This window comes from Leptidea sinapis, chromosome 31, assembly GCF_905404315.1.
Source record: "Leptidea sinapis chromosome 31, ilLepSina1.1, whole genome shotgun sequence".
NCBI lineage: Eukaryota > Metazoa > Arthropoda > Insecta > Lepidoptera > Pieridae > Leptidea > Leptidea sinapis.
In genome coordinates, this window is record NC_066295.1 from 8,720,500 (window position 1) to 8,741,884 (window position 21,385).

At 35.6% G+C, this 21,385-nt stretch overlaps 1 protein-coding gene across 2 annotated transcripts; it reads left to right on the plus strand.

Moving 5' to 3' along the window:
* Positions 1-4,380: 4,380 nt before the first annotated feature.
* Positions 4,381-8,337, plus strand: LOC126974104 (telomerase Cajal body protein 1 homolog). 2 transcript variants are annotated; one of them, XM_050821519.1, is made up of 5 exons: positions 4,381-4,964; positions 5,147-5,335; positions 5,816-5,979; positions 6,351-6,634; positions 8,053-8,337. In XM_050821519.1, exons 1-5 carry the CDS (start codon positions 4,486-4,488, stop codon positions 8,299-8,301), a joined length of 1,365 nt encoding a protein of 454 aa, XP_050677476.1. In that variant the 5' UTR covers positions 4,381-4,485; the 3' UTR covers positions 8,302-8,337. The 2 variants fall into 2 exon arrangements, with proteins under 2 accessions (XP_050677476.1, XP_050677477.1); XM_050821520.1 differs by having other exon boundaries at positions 4,822-4,992.
* The last annotated feature ends 13,048 nt before the right edge of the window (positions 8,338-21,385 follow it).

Consider the following 21,385-nt stretch of genomic DNA (forward strand, 5'->3'; position numbering starts at 1 on the left):
AATACTCTTGTCTCCTCTACCAGTGTTGCTGAGTCACTCTTCTGGAAAATGTTAGTGAATGTCAACAAACTTTCAATTTTAGTTTTGTTAGCCCTGGAGAAATAATTAAAACCTTTAAATCTCTAGACATGAAAAAAACTGCTGATATATGGGGCACTTCTGTTAAAATAATAAGTTCAATAATTGATGTCATAGCACTATATCTTGCAATAGTCTTTAATAATTGTATTAATCATGAAATCACCTTCTGAAACATAGTAAAATTACACCAATATTTAAGTCGGGATGCTCTTCTGACCCGAATAACTATCGTCCTGTGTCGGTTTTGCAGACCCTTAGTAAAATTATTGAAAAATTATTTTAAGCCAAATGCTTACTTACTTTAACTCTGATAAGTTACTTCATTTGAAACAATTTGGCTTTACTATGGGACGTTCAGCAACGAATGCAGGAATTGAGCTTATCAAGAATATTTTAGATGCCTGGGAGGAATCGCAGAATGCACTTGGCATCTTCTGTGATTTATCTAAGGCTTTTGATTGTGTTCAACATTCAACGCTGGTCAGGAAACTATGTCACTATGGCATAAAAGGAACTGCACTCGATCGTCTGATTTCATATCTAAACAATAGAATTCAGAAGGTCGACGTGAATGGCAGGAGATCTCCTGGGACTCTTCTCAGTACACACCAACCACAAGGGTCTATTCTTGGACCGTTCCTCTTCCTTATCTATTAAATGATCTTCCTAATCTTATAGAGAAAAAACATAAGGTCATATTGTTTAAATAATAAGGTAGTATTGTTTGCGGACGACACTTCACTGATTTTCAAAGTGAAATGAAACCAAGCTATGTATGACGAAGCGAACGATATTCTGTCTGACTTCGTGTACTGGTTTAGCGCTAATAACCTATAATAATTGTTAAATAGCAAGAAAATGAAATCTATAAAATTTACCATACCAAATGTAAAAAATGTTGATGCAAGTGTTTTGTTGAACGGAGAGGTTATAAAACCGACGGAATCTGCTATATTTCTTGGCATTACTCTGGATTCCAAATCACAATGGGGCCCCCATATTGAAGGATTGGCAAACAAACTTAGTTCTGCAGCATACGCGGTTAAAATGATTAGACAATTAACTGACATAGATACGGCGCGACTAGTATGCTTAGTTATTTCCATAGTAACTATTATTTTCTATGGTATAATGCTATGGGGCAGCGCTGCCGATATTAATACAATATTTGTGCTGCAGAAGAGGGCTATTTGCCCTATTTATAACATGGGTCCTAAAGAATCATTGAGAGCTAAATTCAAAGAAATTAACATCTTGACTGTATCTTCTCAATATATTCTTGATAATGTAATGTATGTTCATAGAAACACAAGTGAATTTGCTAGAAACTGTCATAACCATAATGTTAACACCAGGAACAGACATAAGCTTATAATGCCTACTACTCAGCTAAGTCTAATTAGTAAGTCTTTTGTGGGGCGATGTATATGCCTTTACAACAAGATCCCGGAAAATGTTCAGGACAAAAGTATTACGTGCTTCAAAAGAATTGTTATAAAACGTTTGTGTGGTAAAGGTTACTATAAAATAAATGACTTTCTTAATGATACCACAAATTGGGAATGAAGCGACCGCCCTCAGGCTATTAAATAATAAGTTTAATTGTACAATGTTACTTTGTAAACATGTAGGTTGATGAAAAAAAAAGGCCGCTGAATTTGATGCGCAATGGGTGGTAGTTTTTATACTTTCAATAACTGATGTCACATCCTATTTTGAATAAAAATATTTGAATTTTAATATTATGTAAAGTTGTCCTTATCCGCAGTCGCCACTCAGCATCAATGTGTTATTGATTATGAGAAACCTATACTATCTACCGAAATATCAAAATTTGGAGCTCCTCTCAACTCTGCTATAAACTGTAACTTAGACGGCATTGTTATTTTGTATAGTGACTAGCTATAACGAAATGAGCTTGCGGGTCTAAGATAATAATATCTATATCATTATAGGTTATCTTAAAGAATACCTCTAAAGCCGTTAATAATAATAAAAAACAAATAAAGGGTACGCTAATCTAAGAGGCAAGGAGAATCATTTAATATGGGAGAAAAGTTGAAAAAGTGTCCAGCTTATGCTGTAAATAACAGTTCAAAAAGCTTCCACATTGGCGCTGGTGTAGGCACAGGGTATACTGAACGTAGAAATTGCAAAACGAATTGAAGTATGCCGAGTTAAAAAATATATATAATTGTTTAATAAAGTAGTTATTAGTACCTAGTGATTAGTATTATTTTATATTTAGCGCTTCTTTCAAAATTTGCCGCAACTACCTATGAATGGGTGAAAAGACTTATCTCTAACTATAATCAGCGGTGCCTTCATTAGTTGAAAATCATGAAACAATAATGAGAAAAGCTATATTGCCTCATGAAAAAGTGACGATGATATGCCTTGCAACAAGGAGAACTTACAAATGTATCAAATAGTCTGCTACCATTCAGGTTCACTCTTGCGTGTATCAATCAGGCACAGGTCATCATAGCGCAAATAATTAAATCCGAATGAGAACTGCAAGCACGCATAGACAACGAAACCCATATTAACTCGACAGCGATAGGCTTAATAGACGCGCTCGAGTCGAGTTCCAACAGTGTGACACCTAAAGTTCTTCGCGTTAATATCATGACGCCGCCCCCAGTGCTCTTGCCAGTAGAAGCTAGGTCGCGGTCCGCTCGGAACACGTCGTACCGGTCGTCGCAAATCTTGGCGTCAAATATTCCGTCATGCAGCCATGTCTCTGTAACTATGATAATGTCGAAATCGTTACATAAAATACTTTGCCGCAGTTCTAAGCACTTCGTCCTAAGTCCGCGTACGTTTTGGTAGTACACGGTTAAGTCCTTATTGTTCATTATGACGATAATGTTTGTAAGTTATCCTCTTGTTATCCCTATTTTCATTTGCTCTGTGGATATTGTAATTATTAAATTATCTTTGCCAAATTGACAATATTATCCTCTACTATGAATACATGTTGGCTTAAAGTACTTGTGTCCAAAGCTGTGAATAAATAAATAAAAATATATTACTTCTGAAATTGAACAGATAATAGATTTAAAACTTAAGTATTTATTTTAATTGTTAACATTACAATTAGACTAGTCATTAGGTACTTACTTAAACATAATATTAGTTAATTCAGAGTTAAGACTATTGTAATTTGTTAATTAAAAATATTTTTGTACGAAAGTCTAGGCGGCATGTTCAAGAGAAGCCTACCCCTGGGCAAATAAAATAATAATCTTATTGTTTACAGTACTACGTCTTGTTCTACTGTATACTACTGTAATCTACCGTAAATAGAGTATAAAGGTAGGATCCATGGTCTAAGATCTTTACCTATATTCTTCGACAGTAGGTAGACCTTTATTTTAAGAAAAGTTATCATTGGATATCGTCAAAGGGAAAGCTCAAGAAAGTTAGCCCCCCAGATTTTTTATTTTTTTTTATTACATCGTTAGTTCGCCATTTGTTCTTAATTGTTCTCTATAAACATTTGTTTGTTCTCGTTTTTTTTTTAAAATTTGCAATTCATTAAAATTGGTTAGGTTAGGTTATGTTAGAACAGTTAAAACAACGCATGAGCCGAGCGTAGCGCGCCGCGGCAGCGGCCGGCGAGTGCCAGAACCAAATAGTAGGCGTTTCCCCCCATTTTTAATTAATTGTTTTTAAATAAACTACAAAAGAACAAACAATTATTTATAGCGAACAAACTACGATATGCGATATTGAAAATTCAAAAATAGAAAAAAAATTTTTTTGGGGGGCTAAGTTTGATGAGCCAAAGAGTATAATAATATATAGGGAAAAGAGAGCCCTCTCTACGCATTATGAGCTGTCTATTTGAAATTTAGCGCCACCTGGAGATTGGCCCCGAAAATAACTATATATAAGCTCGAAATTATAAAATTCATTTTTAATGTTGTGACGCAACTAAATAACTAACTCTACTTTTTAATGTAGGTATTGGAATTTTTTACCATGTTGAAATTGCGAGTAGAGTTAGTTATTTAATTTTGTCACAACATAGAACATAAAGGATAGATTGAGTAGTGTTAATATGCAAAATGGACCACGAGAGCTACATACATGCACAAACGCTACAAGTAGCCGCAATTTTATGACCAGTGGGCAGTGACACAAACAAAGAAAAGTTGAAAGGTTTCAAAGCGAGTGACAGCTGACAAAGCTTTCATTTTCGGGCCAACTAACAGATGGCAATACAGTTTTCTGAAAACGTCACTTTAATTAAGGCGTCTGTCCCACCCCTGGATATCGTGCACATACCTTGTACTTCAAGCTTTTGTGTATGATTTTTAATGTTATGCTCTTTACTTCCAAGGCCAAGCTTAAACTCTGTTATTAGTTTTACTTTATATTATTCCAATAACTTGTAAAATGACTACATTAGAAAACCCTACAACAGAAATAGAAGCAAAGGAAGAGGATTATGAACGAATTTCCGCTAAAAATTCTACGGTAGAAAACCCCACAACAGAAATAGAAGCATCGGAAGTGGATTATGAACGAATAGACGCTAATAATTCACATGTGTTTAGTTATCCAGTGTTATTCACTAGTAGAACTCTTATAGAATTAAGTAGCTCGTCTTGGTCCCGGTCTCCGAAAATTAGTACAAATGTTCAGCCCTATCTTCGTGGCTGTAAATGGTCTCCAGATGGTACATGTTGTTTGGCTGTTGTTAACAATGATGGTGTACATGTTATGGAATTATCTCGCGACCTCTATGAAGGCTGTGTCGATAGAAATAGAACTATTGATATTTTGGAACCAGTAATCCATGTAAAGGAAGCAGGGCTAGTGTATGATTTCTGTTGGTATCCATCCATGAATAGCAATGTGCCTGAAAGTTGTTGGTTAGTTCATGTTACAACGAATAATTAGGTTAGTAGTGAGACTAACTGGTTAATAATGAAAGTATTTTAATTTGGCTTGCATAATTCTTTATAGCAGCGTCTTTCTCCTGCAATAAATATTTCTATTTTTAATTCAGCTTAAAGATACATATTCTTTAATTATTGTTATTAACTTATTACAGTTGGATAACTACAAGACAAAATGCTCCAGTACAGATGTGGGATGCATTTGATGGCTCATTGCGGTGTTCCTATAGAGGATTTAATGCTGTTGATGAAATGGAACCTGCTGTCACTTGTACATTTACAGTTGATGGTACGCGAATAATAGCTGGATACAAGAAGGTGCTGAGAACCTTTGATGTTGAGAGGTAATTAACATTGATAACCATCTTTGATCATGTAATTTGGCTTAATGGTTTACTTATTTTAATCTAGATTTAGTTTTATTAATGGACAGCGATACATACAAAATATATATAAGTTATCAATTTAAAATTGCATACTTTTCACACTTTGTCCTTATATTATTGTCTGTAAATTTTATTTTCTAATTATGGCTATAAAGCTTTTTATTAACCTATTTATACCTTACAAAATAATACCAATTGAATTGAGAACCTCCTCCTTTTCGAAGTTGGTTAAATAGCCGGACTTGCAACCTGGTATTTTATTTTGATGGTCTGGGAAATGGGAAACACTGCTCTAGTTATTTGCCTAGCCAATATGGTGCACTGATTATTCTGGTCCCATCTAAAAAATTTGTTAAATGTGTAAAGATAATGTTATCTAATAGTCATCATAATAGTATACTGTTCCTCATAAATAATTAAATCAATCATTCTTTTCAGACCTGGGAGAGACTATGATGAACATAATATCAACTCTCCAGCATCATGTTTTGCAACAAAAGACAACTTGCTGTCTGTAGGCTCATGGAATTCATCAATAACTTTATTTAATGTCAGCGAGATGGGCACATATAAAAGTATTGGCAAAATGCATGGGCATTCAGGTTTGAACAAAACTTTATTGAAAACTATATGCTTATTAAGTTCTTCTATTATCATTTTCAACATTCATGAATTATACTTTAATATTATTTTGTTTGGGTTAGTGTAACACTTAAATGCGTAGTTCTATTGTGCCCCCTGCAAGTGCACACCCTAATAATTCCCACACTCTTGGTGGTGTGAGAGTTGAGGAAAACTATAGGGGTTAAAATTCCCTCAAAAACTTAGCCTTTTATTGTCCAAAAATCCTCATTGGTATACCTTACTTTAGGTAGGTTCTCCATCTGGAGTGTGACGGTTTTGAGGCACCCCACTCTTTAGTGGTAAAGGCCTCAAGAGGATGTGTATAAGTTACAGAAAATCTTTATTACAGGAGGGGTTACACACATGAAGTTCAGTCCTGATGGTTTAAAACTCGTATCAGGAGCTCGCAAGGATCACCGTCTCCTAGTATGGGATATTAGATATTATCGACGACCTCTCAATATTCTATCAAGACCAGTTGACACAAATCAAAGGATATATTTCGACATATCTCCGTGTGGTACTTACCTTGTGAGTGGAGGTTCAGATGGAGTTGTAAGGGTGTGGGACGTGAATCAAGTTAATTGGAAGGAAGAGATGGACACATCTATTGAAGATAATGTTTCTTTGAAGGTAAAATGGAACTATAATATTACAATAATAATTAATTTAAATAACACAGCAATTATTATTTTTTCTTATTATTGCAAACAGGCATGTGGTTCATCTGATGTAAAGTGACTCATGGTATCTGCAATATTTACTAGTTGCCTAGAAGAATGAGAAAAAGATGGAAGTTGCTAAAATTAGACTTTTTTTTTTGTGATAATAAGGGACGAGACGAGCAGGACGTACAGCTGATGGTAATTGATACGCCCTGCCCACTACAATACTGTGCGGCTCAGGATTCTTGAAAAACTCAAAAATTCTGAGCGACACTCAATTGCGCTCGTCACCTTGAGACATAAGATGTTAAGTCTCATTTGCCCAGTAATTTCACCACCACCAGCTACGGCGCCCTTCAGACTGAAACACAGTAATGCTTACACATTACTGCTTCACGGCAGAAATAGGCGCCGTTGTGGTACCCATAATCTAGCCGGCATCCTGTGCAAAGGAGCCTCCCACTGGTAGTATTTAATAGTACTACGGTAATTAGTACTGTTTGTAACTTAATAAAATATTTAAGATGCATAATAAAAAGTTAGTAAAATATGCTACCACAGTATGCATAATGCCATCCCTCTTATAAAATATGTTTTATTACATTTATAAGTAATTAGTGTACTTAGACATAAAAAGTGATTCCACTACCATTGGAATGATGATTTTATTTTATTTGGAAAACTTACAGTGTTACAATGACTTAATTACTGTACAATAGTGTGAACATTTTACACCATTTAATAGTTTTCGTATATTGTTTCTAATAACACATAGCATAATACAGGTACAGCTTTTTTTTTTACAAGTCTTATATAAAAATGTTAATAATTACATGGGTATTACATTTATTATGTTCAAAGATAATTTAAACACTACGTTCAATTATGTTTATAGTAACAGTTAGGGAAACACATTAAACCAGTTTTTAGTCATTTTTGATCTGATAGAATTTGTGGATGAATTAAACAGGTTAAAATCAGGAAACCCTTAAGATTATTTATGTAATGAGATGCTCTTGAGAAGAATGAGTTTTGTTTGTAATTTGACACACAATGGGGTATATGTAAATATTTAGGATGTCTTGCAGAGATTCTGGGAATATTTAAATTTATGTTCGAGAGAAGATGGGGAGCGTCAATGTGACATTGTGCTATTTTTGTTTAGAATAGAATATCAGCTATTTTTCGTCTCGGTGGAGTGGTAATATCTGATTGGTTTCTGCATCACTTTATAAATTCAATCCAATCATACTCACTCATCTAACCAAACTGCCGCCCAATAAGGGATAGATTTAGTTGCACTATTTTAAAGCTTCAGAAATGCTTCCATGTGAAATATGTGTCTACTGATCTCTATCAATTGATACAAAAATGCTTTTATTACAGTTTCCTCTTCATGGTGACTGCTGCAATAGTATATCAATACATCCGTGCCGACCGATATTAGCAACTGGCTCTGGACAGTTTCATTTCAATCATCCTCTTACAAATCTAGAAGATGAAATTAAGATGGAGGTTAGTGGTGATAATCTTGGAAGTGATGAACAGTTGTTTAGTGATATGAAGTACTCGGGTAATGCAGAAAACAGTTTGGTGTTTTGGTGGATTGGTGATGTGGCTAATGGAGCTGTGTGATGAAGTTAAAGGACTAATTATATTTTTAAAAATTTATGTATACTTTTATTTTTGACCTCTCCTAAATAGATTAAATTTCTTGTAAAGGGTCTTAATGTCCTTTTCTTAGGGTCGTCAATTCATAGCCACAAAGCTATTATTAGATATAAATATATATATTTAAGGCACGAGATGAGCACGACGATCAGCTGATGGTAATTGTTACGCCCTGCCCGCTACAACGCATTGCCGCTGAGCATTCTTGAAAATCCCAAAAATTCTGAGCGGCACTACAATTATTGCTCTCATCACCTTGAGATTTGCCCAGTAATTTTACTAGCTATGGCCCCCTTCAGATCGCAACACAGTAATGTTTCCACATTACTGCTTCACGGCAGAAAAAGGCGCCGTTGTTTTACCCATAATATACCCGGCATCCTGTGCAATGGAGCCTCGCTGGTGAAATGTGACGAGATGAGCACAATGCCATCCAATTTGAATCACATTGTTCGACCGTTCTGTGTTTGCTCTAAAACTATTAGTATCTACTAGAAAGTTGTATTCTTTTACGGTACCTCCTAGGGTTGCTAATCGTACTCCAAAATAAAGTATTGTTGTACTCTTTTAAAGGTATGTTTCCTCTGGTGTTGCAAGAGAATGTGGGCGGCGGTGATCACTTAACACCAGGTGACCCGTACGCTCGTTTGTCCTCCTATTCCATAAAAAAAAGGTATACTCTATAATCAATAACACATCTAGAGTACGTTGAAATATTCTTTTGACAAAAACATACCTAACACAAAAATGCTTTTTATTTACTTCCCCAAAGACTATAAAACTCGTGTGTTGTTGATCGCAGACGCAGTGAACGTAGTGTTTAAATTCTCTTTGGACGCAGTTACACCAAAATTTGATTATGTCAATTAGACATAAGGGATAACAATGAATTAAGGTATTGCTTTTAACCACAGAGTAGGGATGGATATGTACATACTAATGTCTTCATAGGATACATAACTAGCTTTAGCGTAAATGTTTACACTTGTAAAGTCCCCGTCACTGTTCAGGGATTATCAGCTATAAATAAATTTAAGTGATCGGATAGCCTGGGGCTAGATTATGATTATTTTAATGCAATAACAATGACAGTTCGATATTATATATTTTATATTAAAGAGCGCAAAAAAAGAATGCTGGGAAAATGTCTTACGCCTCTTCTTCTCTCTCAGACCGCCATTTGTTTCCAAAGCGGTGGTAGTGTTAGAAGTGACATCAAAAAGAATTCTAAAGAAATCTATTTTGAGAAAATAAATGCGTTTTATTAATAAACAAACAACGAATTATTTTGTTAGCATTATAGATTGATGTAAAGTTGGTGTGTTGTGATACTGATTATTATTAATATAATGAAAGTATCTGGGCTAAGTAAAAAAAGGTTTTATTTTTTTGTTAGAACTATTATAGCGACACAGAACTACAGAACGATAGCCATCCAATTAGTTAATTAAAGTCAGAACGTAAAAATTAAAACTTCAAAAAAAAAGGTAGTGATAGCACGAAAATATCATGACTTGTACCTAAACTAAACTACTTGCAAACCGTACTGACGCAACAGGACTAGCGCGAGGGGCTGAAAGGAGTACGGGAGGGGGCTTCACGTTCCAGCGAGGTCCAGAAATAATGTGGCCTTGTAGTACTAAGTTCGATGCTTTGGGAACTAGTGAAATAAAAAATCTAGAAAACAGTTCTTCCGTGGGATCCTCTGGAATCGAAAGTAAATTCTTTTCCATTCAAAATCTTAATTTACTAGAAGAATTGGAACGAGTGCACTAAATACGTAAGTATCCATCCCTACTCTGGGGCATCAAGAATGTAAGAAAGAAAAATCATATACCAAATACCAAAAATACCCAAAGATTTCACCAGCACTTCCGAATTGAAAACATAAAACTTAGTACAAACGTTGTAGTCCAGTCATATAACCTTAAATTATGTAAGAACCTCGGAATTCGAGATACCCAGCTGTAAGTCTGTAAATACTTGTACATTGACACCATAAAAGTTTTCTCGAAACCTACATATGGTAGGGTGTACGCAACTATTAAATTTCAAGGTCAAAGGTCACAAAAATTTTGTCTTCTACAATATTGATAATAAATACAAATAGCAAAAAACCCATAGGTAATGAGATTACAAAAAAAGCGCAAAAAAACGTTTTTTGTGACTTTTGACCTTCAAATTTAAGAGTTGCGTACACCCTACCATATGTAGGTTTTGAGACAACTTTTAGGGTGTCAATAAACAAGTATTTACAGAATTACAGCTGGGTATCTCGAATTTCGAGGTGAACTTGCTATAATGACTGGACTATTGTCAGTGGTAAGGATATAAGGTAACCACATTTTAATCTGAAACTGAGTTCCAAAGTTAGCGCGATACAAATTAAATGCAGACGGAGTTGCGGGCTGAAGGTAGTAAAACATAAAAAGATAACTAATTTGATTTCGATTTAGGTTACGTCGAAGTGTCAAATGACTGCATACTTGAAGTGCTAAGAAGTTTGTTCCCTTTTAGGCAGGAGCTCCGACGTAACAATTTACCGCAATAAGTAAGTTTTGTTATACCTTATTACTAAGTTTCTTGGTCCCGAGAGTTTAGATGTCTTCGAGTTTGATGTAGGACAATTAGGTACCTACCTACTTATTGTTTCTAAAACACAAACAGGTTATTTTCTATTGAAACTACTGGCTCTTAAATATTAAAAGCATCTTTTCGTACAGTATAGAAAAAAGCAATTGTGTTTTTATGAAACTACGATACAAGTGAAACTCTTTTCACAAAATAACATATAACACAGCATAATAACCTAAAGAAAAAAAAACATATTTAAATAAAAATACATAATATTATGCTTAACTAATTCATAAATTAAAAATATAATGTAATAAAAAAACCTAACGTTACGTAAGAGGGGTTCGAACCCACGCAACCTCTCGGGAACCACAGCTTAAATCTGGCACCTTAGACTACTCGAACTACCTGATTTGAAATTTCAGATGAATGATGATAATGATGAATTTTCAGATATATTTTATTACAATTATTATTTTAATTCTAGCAAGGACATCTAGGTAGGTATACTTATTATTTTTAATTAACAGAGATGAAAGTTTTATAATTAGCTTGACTGGACTATTATAGTTCTTAATCTTACACAAATTAAATTTTGTTTAATCTGTGAATTTAATAAAGGAATTGTTATCTAAAAATTTAATTATTTTTTGCGTCAAACTCGAAGAATCTAGAAAGTTCTGTGATACGTATCTATATTTTGCATTATCATCATCACCCGGAAGACGTCCACTGCTGGACAAAGGTCTCCACCGCAGATCTCCACAACGCGCAACGATCGGTCCTGCGCTGCCCTCATCCATCGTATTCCGGAAGACACAGTGTTGGTAGGCCCCTCACAAGATTGACCGATGATCTTGTCAAGATAGCCGGAATATTTTGCTTATTAAAATTAAATAAGAATGCATATTAGAATAAAATTTGCTCATGAATGCTGAAAAAGATTGAGAAACGAGTGAAATGCACAGACGAATGTGAAGGAAACAGGTAAAATTATAGTTCCATTATAGCACTTACTTACTTACGTAGCCCACAAAGATGCAATTAAGTTGTTTGTCAAGTTAAACAAAAGAAAAGGGAAAACTTTCAGTATGATTTACGGACCCAGTTAGCTAATTCATCCGAGAGCAAAGTTTTGTTGTTTTGTTTAAGAAATTACGGTTATTGTTGTAAAGATTTTATTGAAAAACTTGAAATGAAATAACCAAGAAAGGCCATAAATTGGCCTATTCAATATCTTATGTGGTGATTTACTTATTGTTCGAGTTACAGTAATTGACAGCAGTTTTCAATGTTTATCATTAAATAGATATGACCTGGCTTACAAATTAAAATATAATTTAGGCACCTATTATATTTTTCCGTTATGGGATCCACCGTTATATACTTTTCATCTATAAAGCCTCCTCTCCACTATCGGCGATGAACGCTTCTTGTATGATCGTCTGCCATTGTCATGTTAATCGTTGATAATCGTGTAAGCATCTACACGATCGTCCATGATCATTTATTGAATTAATAGCTGCTGCTACCATTCATCTAATTAAGTTTTCCTGGTTACTAGCTTCGCTTGCTGTGCAGTGTCCTCCAGTGAATGAATGACCGGCGATCGTGTGGACACGCGCACATTATTACACGCGAATTCCCTTTGATGCGCGCCCGAAAAACCGCGTAGATCGCCGCGATCACTTTGACGGTAGACGATAATCGGCGACTAGAAGCGAATAAAATGCATTTATTTTCTCAAAATTTATTCCTTTAGAATTATTTTTGATGTCATTTCTAATAAATATACTAGATACTACTAATATAATAAGCCCTCCACACTATCGTGCTCGCGTGTATTCGCATTTAATCGCCGATTGTGAAAAGGCGCCCTAATATTTTTTTACCTCATAATGATCAATCTTAAATAAGCTTTATTGAAAATATTAAAAATTTGTATTAAGATTTTAGTTATTTAGACCTATTATAATTTTAGTTGAAGATTACGTAACTAGAGAGTTTATTTCCAAGAGCCAAAAGCAGTTTTTCTAGGATAGTTAGTACCTATAACTGTACATCCAAAGTTTCTCTATTCAAGAGTTATTGCATTCCCAATTGGCTTACACAACAATAGCGGGACTGAGAATAGAAACTTAATTTGTAAATTGGCTAGGCACTGGCGCGCCACTCCCGTTTCAATTAAAACAAGGTAAGTTACATAATATGTATACATATAACATATACGAAATTAGTACAAAACTGTTTACTAGTTCAGCTAATTGAATAGCTCAGTTCAGCAGTTAAATTCCCTCTTCAATCAAAGAATATGTAATAGTACAATTTCAATTAAGAATTAATAAACGTGTAATTAAGAAGTAATAAAATAGCTATGCGTTCTTAAGTCATTCAGTATCAAGCACATTATCAATGTTTTTTTTCTTTCTAAACTATGGAATAGGATACATAGCATTAAGTGTCTTTATGATAATATTTTCTATCAAAGGAGTGGAATCGGTGTCCTCCCTCCGCGCCCGCTCTCGCCTCTCGCCTCGTCACATCGCGCGTGTGACACAAGCACATCCCACCTTTTACTATGTATGTAGTTACAAACCTACCTTGGCTGACACTGACTCCAAAAATAACAATAATTGTAACTACATTATAATATTGTTTTAATAATTTGATTGACTTTTAGGTAGGCAGTCCTAGTATATTTCATACCATTTTACTTAGGAAAACTCTAAGGGTGATTATTGAGTTGTAGATTAGTATCAATTTTTTTACTGCATTTTTTAATTGTTTTGGAAAAGTTTTTTTGAAGTAGGTTGTATTTTGACAAGTTGAAATTCTGCCACAGATGGTACCCTTACTTTAAGCCGATTGATCATCATATTCGACTACGACAATAACTTGCCCATAACGACGTTACGTTAGGTGAATCAGATATCTGGAAAGTATATAAAAGATTCGGCCGAGTATCATTAATTTTCTCTCAAGAATTGATGATTTCCGTTACTTTGTCATGGATTCAATAACAGAACCTAACCAAACTCTCATCAAACTGTCCTTGAAGTATATATCCTTTACAATAAAAAAAAATGAAATCGGTTGGTGTGATATTGAGTTATTCGTCCATTTGTCGCGCACATGTAAATTTATGACTGTTATGGTTTTCTCATGGATGCCATTGGCAGAACTGGACTAATGGCATTAATAAAATCCTGAAATGGGACCACATGGGAAGCACCAGCTTTCAAATAAAAAAGCATCATGAAAATCGGTTAATCGAGTCGAAAGTTCTGGGTTAACAAACATAAAAAAATGAAGTTGAATTTAGAACCTCCTCCTTTTTTGAAGTCGGTTATAAATTAAAATAGTTTTAAATAAATATATCTACGCAGTCTACTTACGTAAAACGTGATGTCTGATAGAAGGACATGTTTAATTATATTTATTTTGTCCAAGGTTCTTATGCGACCCTTTAATACGTGTTAAATTTTGCTTAACTTAAAATACTTATAATATATTACTAGTCATTAACTCTACTCTTATCTTAAACATTCGGAACAAAAACACAAACACATTTGGAAACATAAACCTGACACTCCAACCATTTTAGTAATAAATTATGGCTAGTAAGTTGCTAACTTAAAACAGAATATTTCATTAGGAATAGTAACATTACGTAGTTTATTTATACAAGTGGAAGACAGCTTAAGGATATTTATTATCGTTCAGTATGCAGAGTTTGTTAGGCTTATTATTATTGTCTCATTGTGAATAATTTGCATTTGATAGAAGCGTATCTTGGGACACAAAACAAAATGTTGGTTAAAAGTTGGTACAATACAAGAATAGACAAAATATGAGACTTTCCTAGACTTATGTACAGATATATATTTGGAAAGTATGAATGTATACAAAGTAAAAAAATCTTTTTTATTTATTTTTATGGAAGAGGGAGGACAAGCGAGCGTACGGGTCACCTGGTGTTAAGTGATCACCGCCGTCCACATGCTCTTGCAACACCAAAGGAATCACATGAGCGTTGCCGGCCAGCTAGGAAAGTGTACGCGTTTTTTTGAAGATACCCATGTCACATCGTCCGGAAACAAGGAAGTTCATTCCACAGCTTTGTAGAACGTGGAAGAAAGCTCCTTGAAAACCGCACTGTGGAGGACGCCACACACCCAGAAGGTGGGGATGATATCCTAACTTGTGGCGTGTCGTGCGACAATTCAAGCTGCTGAGCGTTGCACGCGGTCAAATGGATAGAGCTGATTCTGGGGTGCGCCAGACCAGAGATGACAGCAATACTCCATATGTGGCAGGACCTGCGCTTTGTAGAGCGCTAGAATGTGGGCCGGCTTGAAGTATTGCTGTGCTCTATTTATGACGCCCAGTTTCTTCGAAGCCAATTTGGCTTTGCTCTCCATATGGAATTGGCAATCGCTCGAGATATCGAGACCCAGAATTCCGATACTAGGCGAGCCTGTAAGGGAATTGTTGTCTAAGAGCAGTGATACGACAAATGGGGTTTTTTAAGTGGTAAACGCGCAAACTTGAGTTTTCTGGGGGTTAAATTGGACAAGGTTCAATTTACGCCATTCCGTGACCTTCTCAAGAGAGGACTCGATAGAAGACACAAGTTTCTCCCGGCACTTGTCGACGATTTCCCTAGAGAGACCTGCATGGCCCGTGTATACGGCATCGCCCGTGCTGTCGTCTGCATAGGAATGTATGTTGGACACCTCCAACATAATATCACTGATATGCAGAAGAAACAGCGTGGGAGATAGCACACAGCCTTGGGGCACTCCAGCGTTCACGAGGAAGCTGGAGGTCCACTTGCATAAGCTCTCGGGAAGCCCAAATGATGGAAGTTTTGCGAGAAGCGCCTTGTGCCTCCTTGCTTTCGATAGCCGCTTTCGATCGATGTGTTAGGTGTACCAGAAGATCACCTGCCGAGCGACCATGGCGAAAGCCGTACTGTCGGTCGTTGATCAACTGGTGACCCTCTAGGACCAAGAGCTGGCAGTTAATTATGCTCTCCATGATTTTGATTTTGGAGAGCAGGGAGGTAACTGTCTCCTTTTTTTCGGATCGGATGGACAAGGGCTGACTTCCATGAGTCGGGAACTACGCCTTTTGTATTTGAGTACCGGAATAAACTCGTTAGCACCGACGTCAACTCAGGGGCATACGTTCTAAGCACGATTGGAGAAATGCCATCCGGCCTGCTCGACTTCCTGACGTCCAACGAAAACATAGCTCGCCTAACAGTTTTCTGTCTGAACTGTACTTCAGGCATAGAGCTCTGACATCGAGGGATGGTCGGTGGTGATTTTTCGTTGTCGTCAAGAGTCGAGTTGGAGGCAAAAAGAGCGCACAGGAGAACGGCTCTGGCGGAGCTCTGGAGGGTTCCTGGGGTAAAATCTCTTTAAGCACCGCTGTATATTCAGGTGGAGGCCTGGCCTCCGTTCCTCGACACTAACCTATGCGAATCATAGCGGCACTAGGCCGCTACTTCATGTCGGTATTCTGTGCGAGTGTGGTAATTAACCCGGATGAGTCTGGCCCGACTGTGCTGATGTCATAAGCGGCAGCGGGACTCTCCCAGTAAAATGCCCTTAGTCGCCTCTTACGACACCCATGGACCTGGGACTCCCCTATTGTTTTTACGCCCCGGGGAAAGTACAGGGCAAAATCTACTCGACCCTATATACTATGTTCTATTATAGTTTTACAAAAAAATATATCAAATGTACTTTGAATTATATAGAATCTTGATTCGCAAACTGGTTTGGCACAGACGAGTCACTTCTGTCAAAATTAAAACATGTTAAATTATATATAATGTATGTATGTATATGAAGATTTCGATGAAAATTGTTTACTACTGATGTCAATGGAAGAACTCAGTAGTTTTCAATTCCCATTTCAATTAAAACTTTGCTAACGTTTGGGATTCGTACCCTAAGGACACTCGAAAACAGAGTACGAAATAATGGTTATTTGCGGATCGTCTTTGTTTCAAATTTGTAAGTAAATAATGTCTGGAAGATGTTTCAACGTATCCTTCCTTAATGTTGTTGGGTCTTATAAAACCAATTAATCATTTAACATAAATTATCAATTTTTAATTAAATTTCAAAACATCCTTTCTAAATGTCAATCTAGACAAATTATATATTTACATTTAAATAATAATAGGCCTTAGTAATGTTAAACAGTATTATGTAACAATTTTCACGTCCACGTTTATAAAAACGCTCCATTACTTTACATCTATTTACATACTAGCTGACCCGACTGACGTTGTTCTGTCAATAAACGGTTCGAGAGATATGGTAAATGCGTGGGTGAGTGCGTGGGTGGGATCGTGACACGACAAACTATATATGTAAACCTTCCTTCTGCTTCAAATAATCTATTACAAAAGATTTCATTGAGATTGGCGTAGTAGTTATTAGGGAACATACAAACATATATTCTCTTTTATATATATAGATTAAGTTACTAAATTTTAAATTATTAGGATTGCGCTGATCCCACAGACAAACCATCAAGATTTTTGGGACCATTTTCTTAGTTATTGTTATGCCAAAGCTGCAATAAAAAAAAACATACAAACCCAGCGTGAGTAGATCCTATTGGTACAGTGAACTTCTTTCTATTTCAAGAAGTGATAAAAGCAATTAGGTACGTTTTATTAGAGGGTAGGAGAGTTAGTTATAAACACTTTGAATGATATAAGTGAATGTATTTCGAGCTAGCAACAAGAACTCGTATTCACATAATCATTGCTTTTCTTTCTCATTTCTTTCCAAAAATTTTGATAAATCATGCTTGAGTGTGTTTTTCATAGGGCTTGTAGCAGGTGTTATTATTAAAGTTAGCAATTCATCGCCAAGAAATTTATCTGCATCTTTTACTAAATTGTTCTGACGTTGCTTATCCTCATAACTACGTTTCAACTTGCTATGCTTAAGCCCCTTCAAACTTTCTTCAAGCCTTGCATATTTGTAAAAGCAAATACGATCTTACCTTTTACTTCATGCAATGTATGCATGTAGTAAATGGTAAATGCATATGTTATACCGCGGCATATAACATTCAACTTCGTGGTTCTATATGTCTATATACTCGACGCGATTCTTCTATCAAGTATCTTAAATCTCATCGAATATTTTATCCTGTCCATGTGAACAAAAATCTTTTCTTATTTCTTTATAAATTTTTATATATTTATTTATGAACGCCAGAAGACGTCCACTGCTAGTCAAAGGCCTCCCCCAAAAATTTCCAAGGAGATCTGTCCTGCGCTGCCCTCATCCAACGTATTCCGGCGATCTTGACCAGATCGTCAGTCCTTCTTGTGTCCTTCTTCTCCTTCCCACCAACACTGCGTCTTCCAGCAGTGGACGTCTTCCGGCTGATGATGAACCGCCAACAACAAGTGTAACATAAACATAAAACAAGTATTATGTATCTTGAGCAGGCGAAACGCTTGTCGAACTGACAAATCAATGTCTTAAAGACAAATTTTAGCGTTGAGATAAACTCAATAAAGATATATTGTTAAAAAACGCTTATGTGGTAAAGGCTAGGTACTATAACATAAATGATTTTCTTAATGATACCATTGACTGGGAATGGAGCCTATCGCTCCACACTACATAATAATAATGATAGATTGTAACTAAATTAAGAAAAAAAACCCCGCTGAGTTTGTTGCATCCGTTCTTCTCAGGTCTGAGGCATCGTATTTCGAATGGGTGATAGTTTTTTGCGTTAAATAAGTGATTTTAAATCTTATTTTGAATAAAAATATGTTTGATTTTGATAACTCATAATATTTATAATAAACATGTAATAATTGCAAAACTAACATTTTACATACGTTCGAATTTACCTATGTTAAATTCTGTAAAGTTACAATATTTGATTCCAAATAAAGCGGCCATCTTACCCCAAAATTTGTAGATGACAGCCATTCATTTGGTTGCGATAAGATAATGGGGTGAGACTTGGATAAAATTCATCTAATAACGTCACTGGATTACGTGCCTTCTGAAAAATTATCCAGGCCGTCGACTTTGTATTTAGGACACGGAGAGTTAATCTGTTTGAGTGCAGTGCTAAGGACAATATATTTCTGGTTCTGACCATCATGACATACCTATCTAAATGCTGTGTTTGAAAAGTAAAATAGCACAAAATATATCGAATACTTACTTATGTCAAACAGTTGTATAGGCACGCAATATGTAAACGTAAAAGTGATTTAAAGTAGCATTTTATTGTCTAAGAGTGTAATTAAAGAATTTCACTTGTTTATTTACATAATGTAGTTTGATGTACTCATATATTATCCTGGGGTAGCTTTAGAATCTAGCTTTTCCCTAGATGTCGGGCTTAATTACTCTGAAGGCAACTTAAACGATGCTTAGAAACTTAGAACAAGCCCCGATTAAAACTATTTATGCGACTGAAACGTTTGTGAAGATTAGATGTAAAGCAACAATATTTTATTAAAGTTAAAAATTAATTCGTGGTTTTTGTGGTATTTTAATGCTTATAAGAAATTAGTTTTAAGGTGATTATTAAATTTTTTCCACTTTACCAGAGGGAGGTATCTTTGCACAGACCGACATGGATACCACAGCGCTGTTTTTATCCGGTGTGAAGCAGTAGCGTGCAAGCATTATTTTGTTTCGGTTTGAAGAGAGCTGATTTAGCATCGTCTGAAACTGAAAAAATCGAATATATAAGACAAGTGTGTGTGGGTAAGTCGGTCGCGGGAGACCTCGTAGAACATTTGTCGACCAAATTGAGGACGTTTTGAAAAACGAAAAGGTCCGAAGCGCTAGAACCGGCAGGCATGTATGAGAAGAGTAATGAATGTAGATGAAGTACTTTAGGTTGTAAGCATAGAAGCAAATGGGTCACTGTTGTCTCTGCCAACCTCGACGGGAAAGAGCGTGAGCGTGTGTGTGTGTGTGTGAACATGACGATCGGAATTGTAATACCGCGCCGAACTTTGGGTATAATCAAGAATCATGAGTGCATAGTATTAAATAAATATTTATTGACATACAGAAAATTACAAAAATAAAACGCATAATCATTACGCGATGAAACATTGGCAAAAAAGGAAACCTCAGTTTCACCTGATATGAAATCATGAATTCGTCTTTCCATGCAGTGCTGTTTTTCATCCATCCCCTCCTCCCTAAGGTGTTGAGTAGTAGTGGATGTACAATGGCTCTCCGATTTCCTACTTAAGCTAACATTTTTATAGAATGTAATATAAAAAAGTGTTGTTTGTTATTACCTGTGCAAGTGCATGTGTGAATGTAAGTGTGTGTGTGTGTAAGGAATTTCCAGTGGGCGTGGTTAGATTCTCCCACAGCACTTGCTTGTTCAGTAGAGCTAATCGGTAGTTTGTTTAAAGCACCCGAAACTCATTTGTTTCTTTACAGGAGGGATTCCATATTTTTGTTGCAGAGAATGTGAAATATCCCCTAAGCCGAGCTGTTTTGTTCTTAGGAATCATAATGTTACAATAAAAGCATTTCACAAAAAATTTAACGCCAATATTTTAGCTGAAGCTAGCGTACGTTAAATAAGCTAAATAGCATTTAATGAAATGACTGAATAACCCCAGTTGGCTTACGAAACACTTAACTAGATTGAAGTTCGTTTAGTCATTTCGTTAAGAGTAAATATTGGTGAATTTGTAATGTTTGGTTAGGGTTGGCCAAGTTTGAACTTGGATTTGAAATTGTACAATTATTTTTAAAATAAATGATTAAAACAAGTAATTACTCGGTATTTGACTCTATACAAAATATATTTGGCTTTTATAGAAAGAGTTCGTTAAAAGGCATAAATACATCTATTTTCTCAAAATTGATTCCTTTGGAATTCTTTTTGATATAATTTCTTATATAATAGATACTACTACCGCTTCGGAAACACATGGCGCTCTGAGAGAGAATAAGGGGCGAAAGAAACTCTCCCAGCTTTCTTTTTGCGCTCTTTTTAATAAAATATATAATATTGTACGATCATTGCTATTTCTATAAAACAAAACATAATCTAGTCCCAGGCTGTCCGATCACTTAGAGACAGTATCATTAATATATACATGAATTTATTAGTTCATCGGTACGATGGTGTCCTTTTGATTTAAACCTTGTTTATATCGTCTATGACCCGTCTAATAGTAATTCGACACATAAAATTTTCAAGTATAAGTAGAATATAATACTCGTAATAAAAAAGTTATGGTCGCCATTTGTAAGTTTTTCATTAGTTCCACTTGACCAAATCACAGTTTCTGTATAAAATTGATTTGGTAAGTTTACCTTTTTAAGTACAAAAATGAAACTGTTCCAAAAACGATGAAATTATGAGTATGAGCGGCGAACGCTAGCTTTTTTTCCAGCAATGCATGCACACTAAAACAAAGTGACTGTCGTAT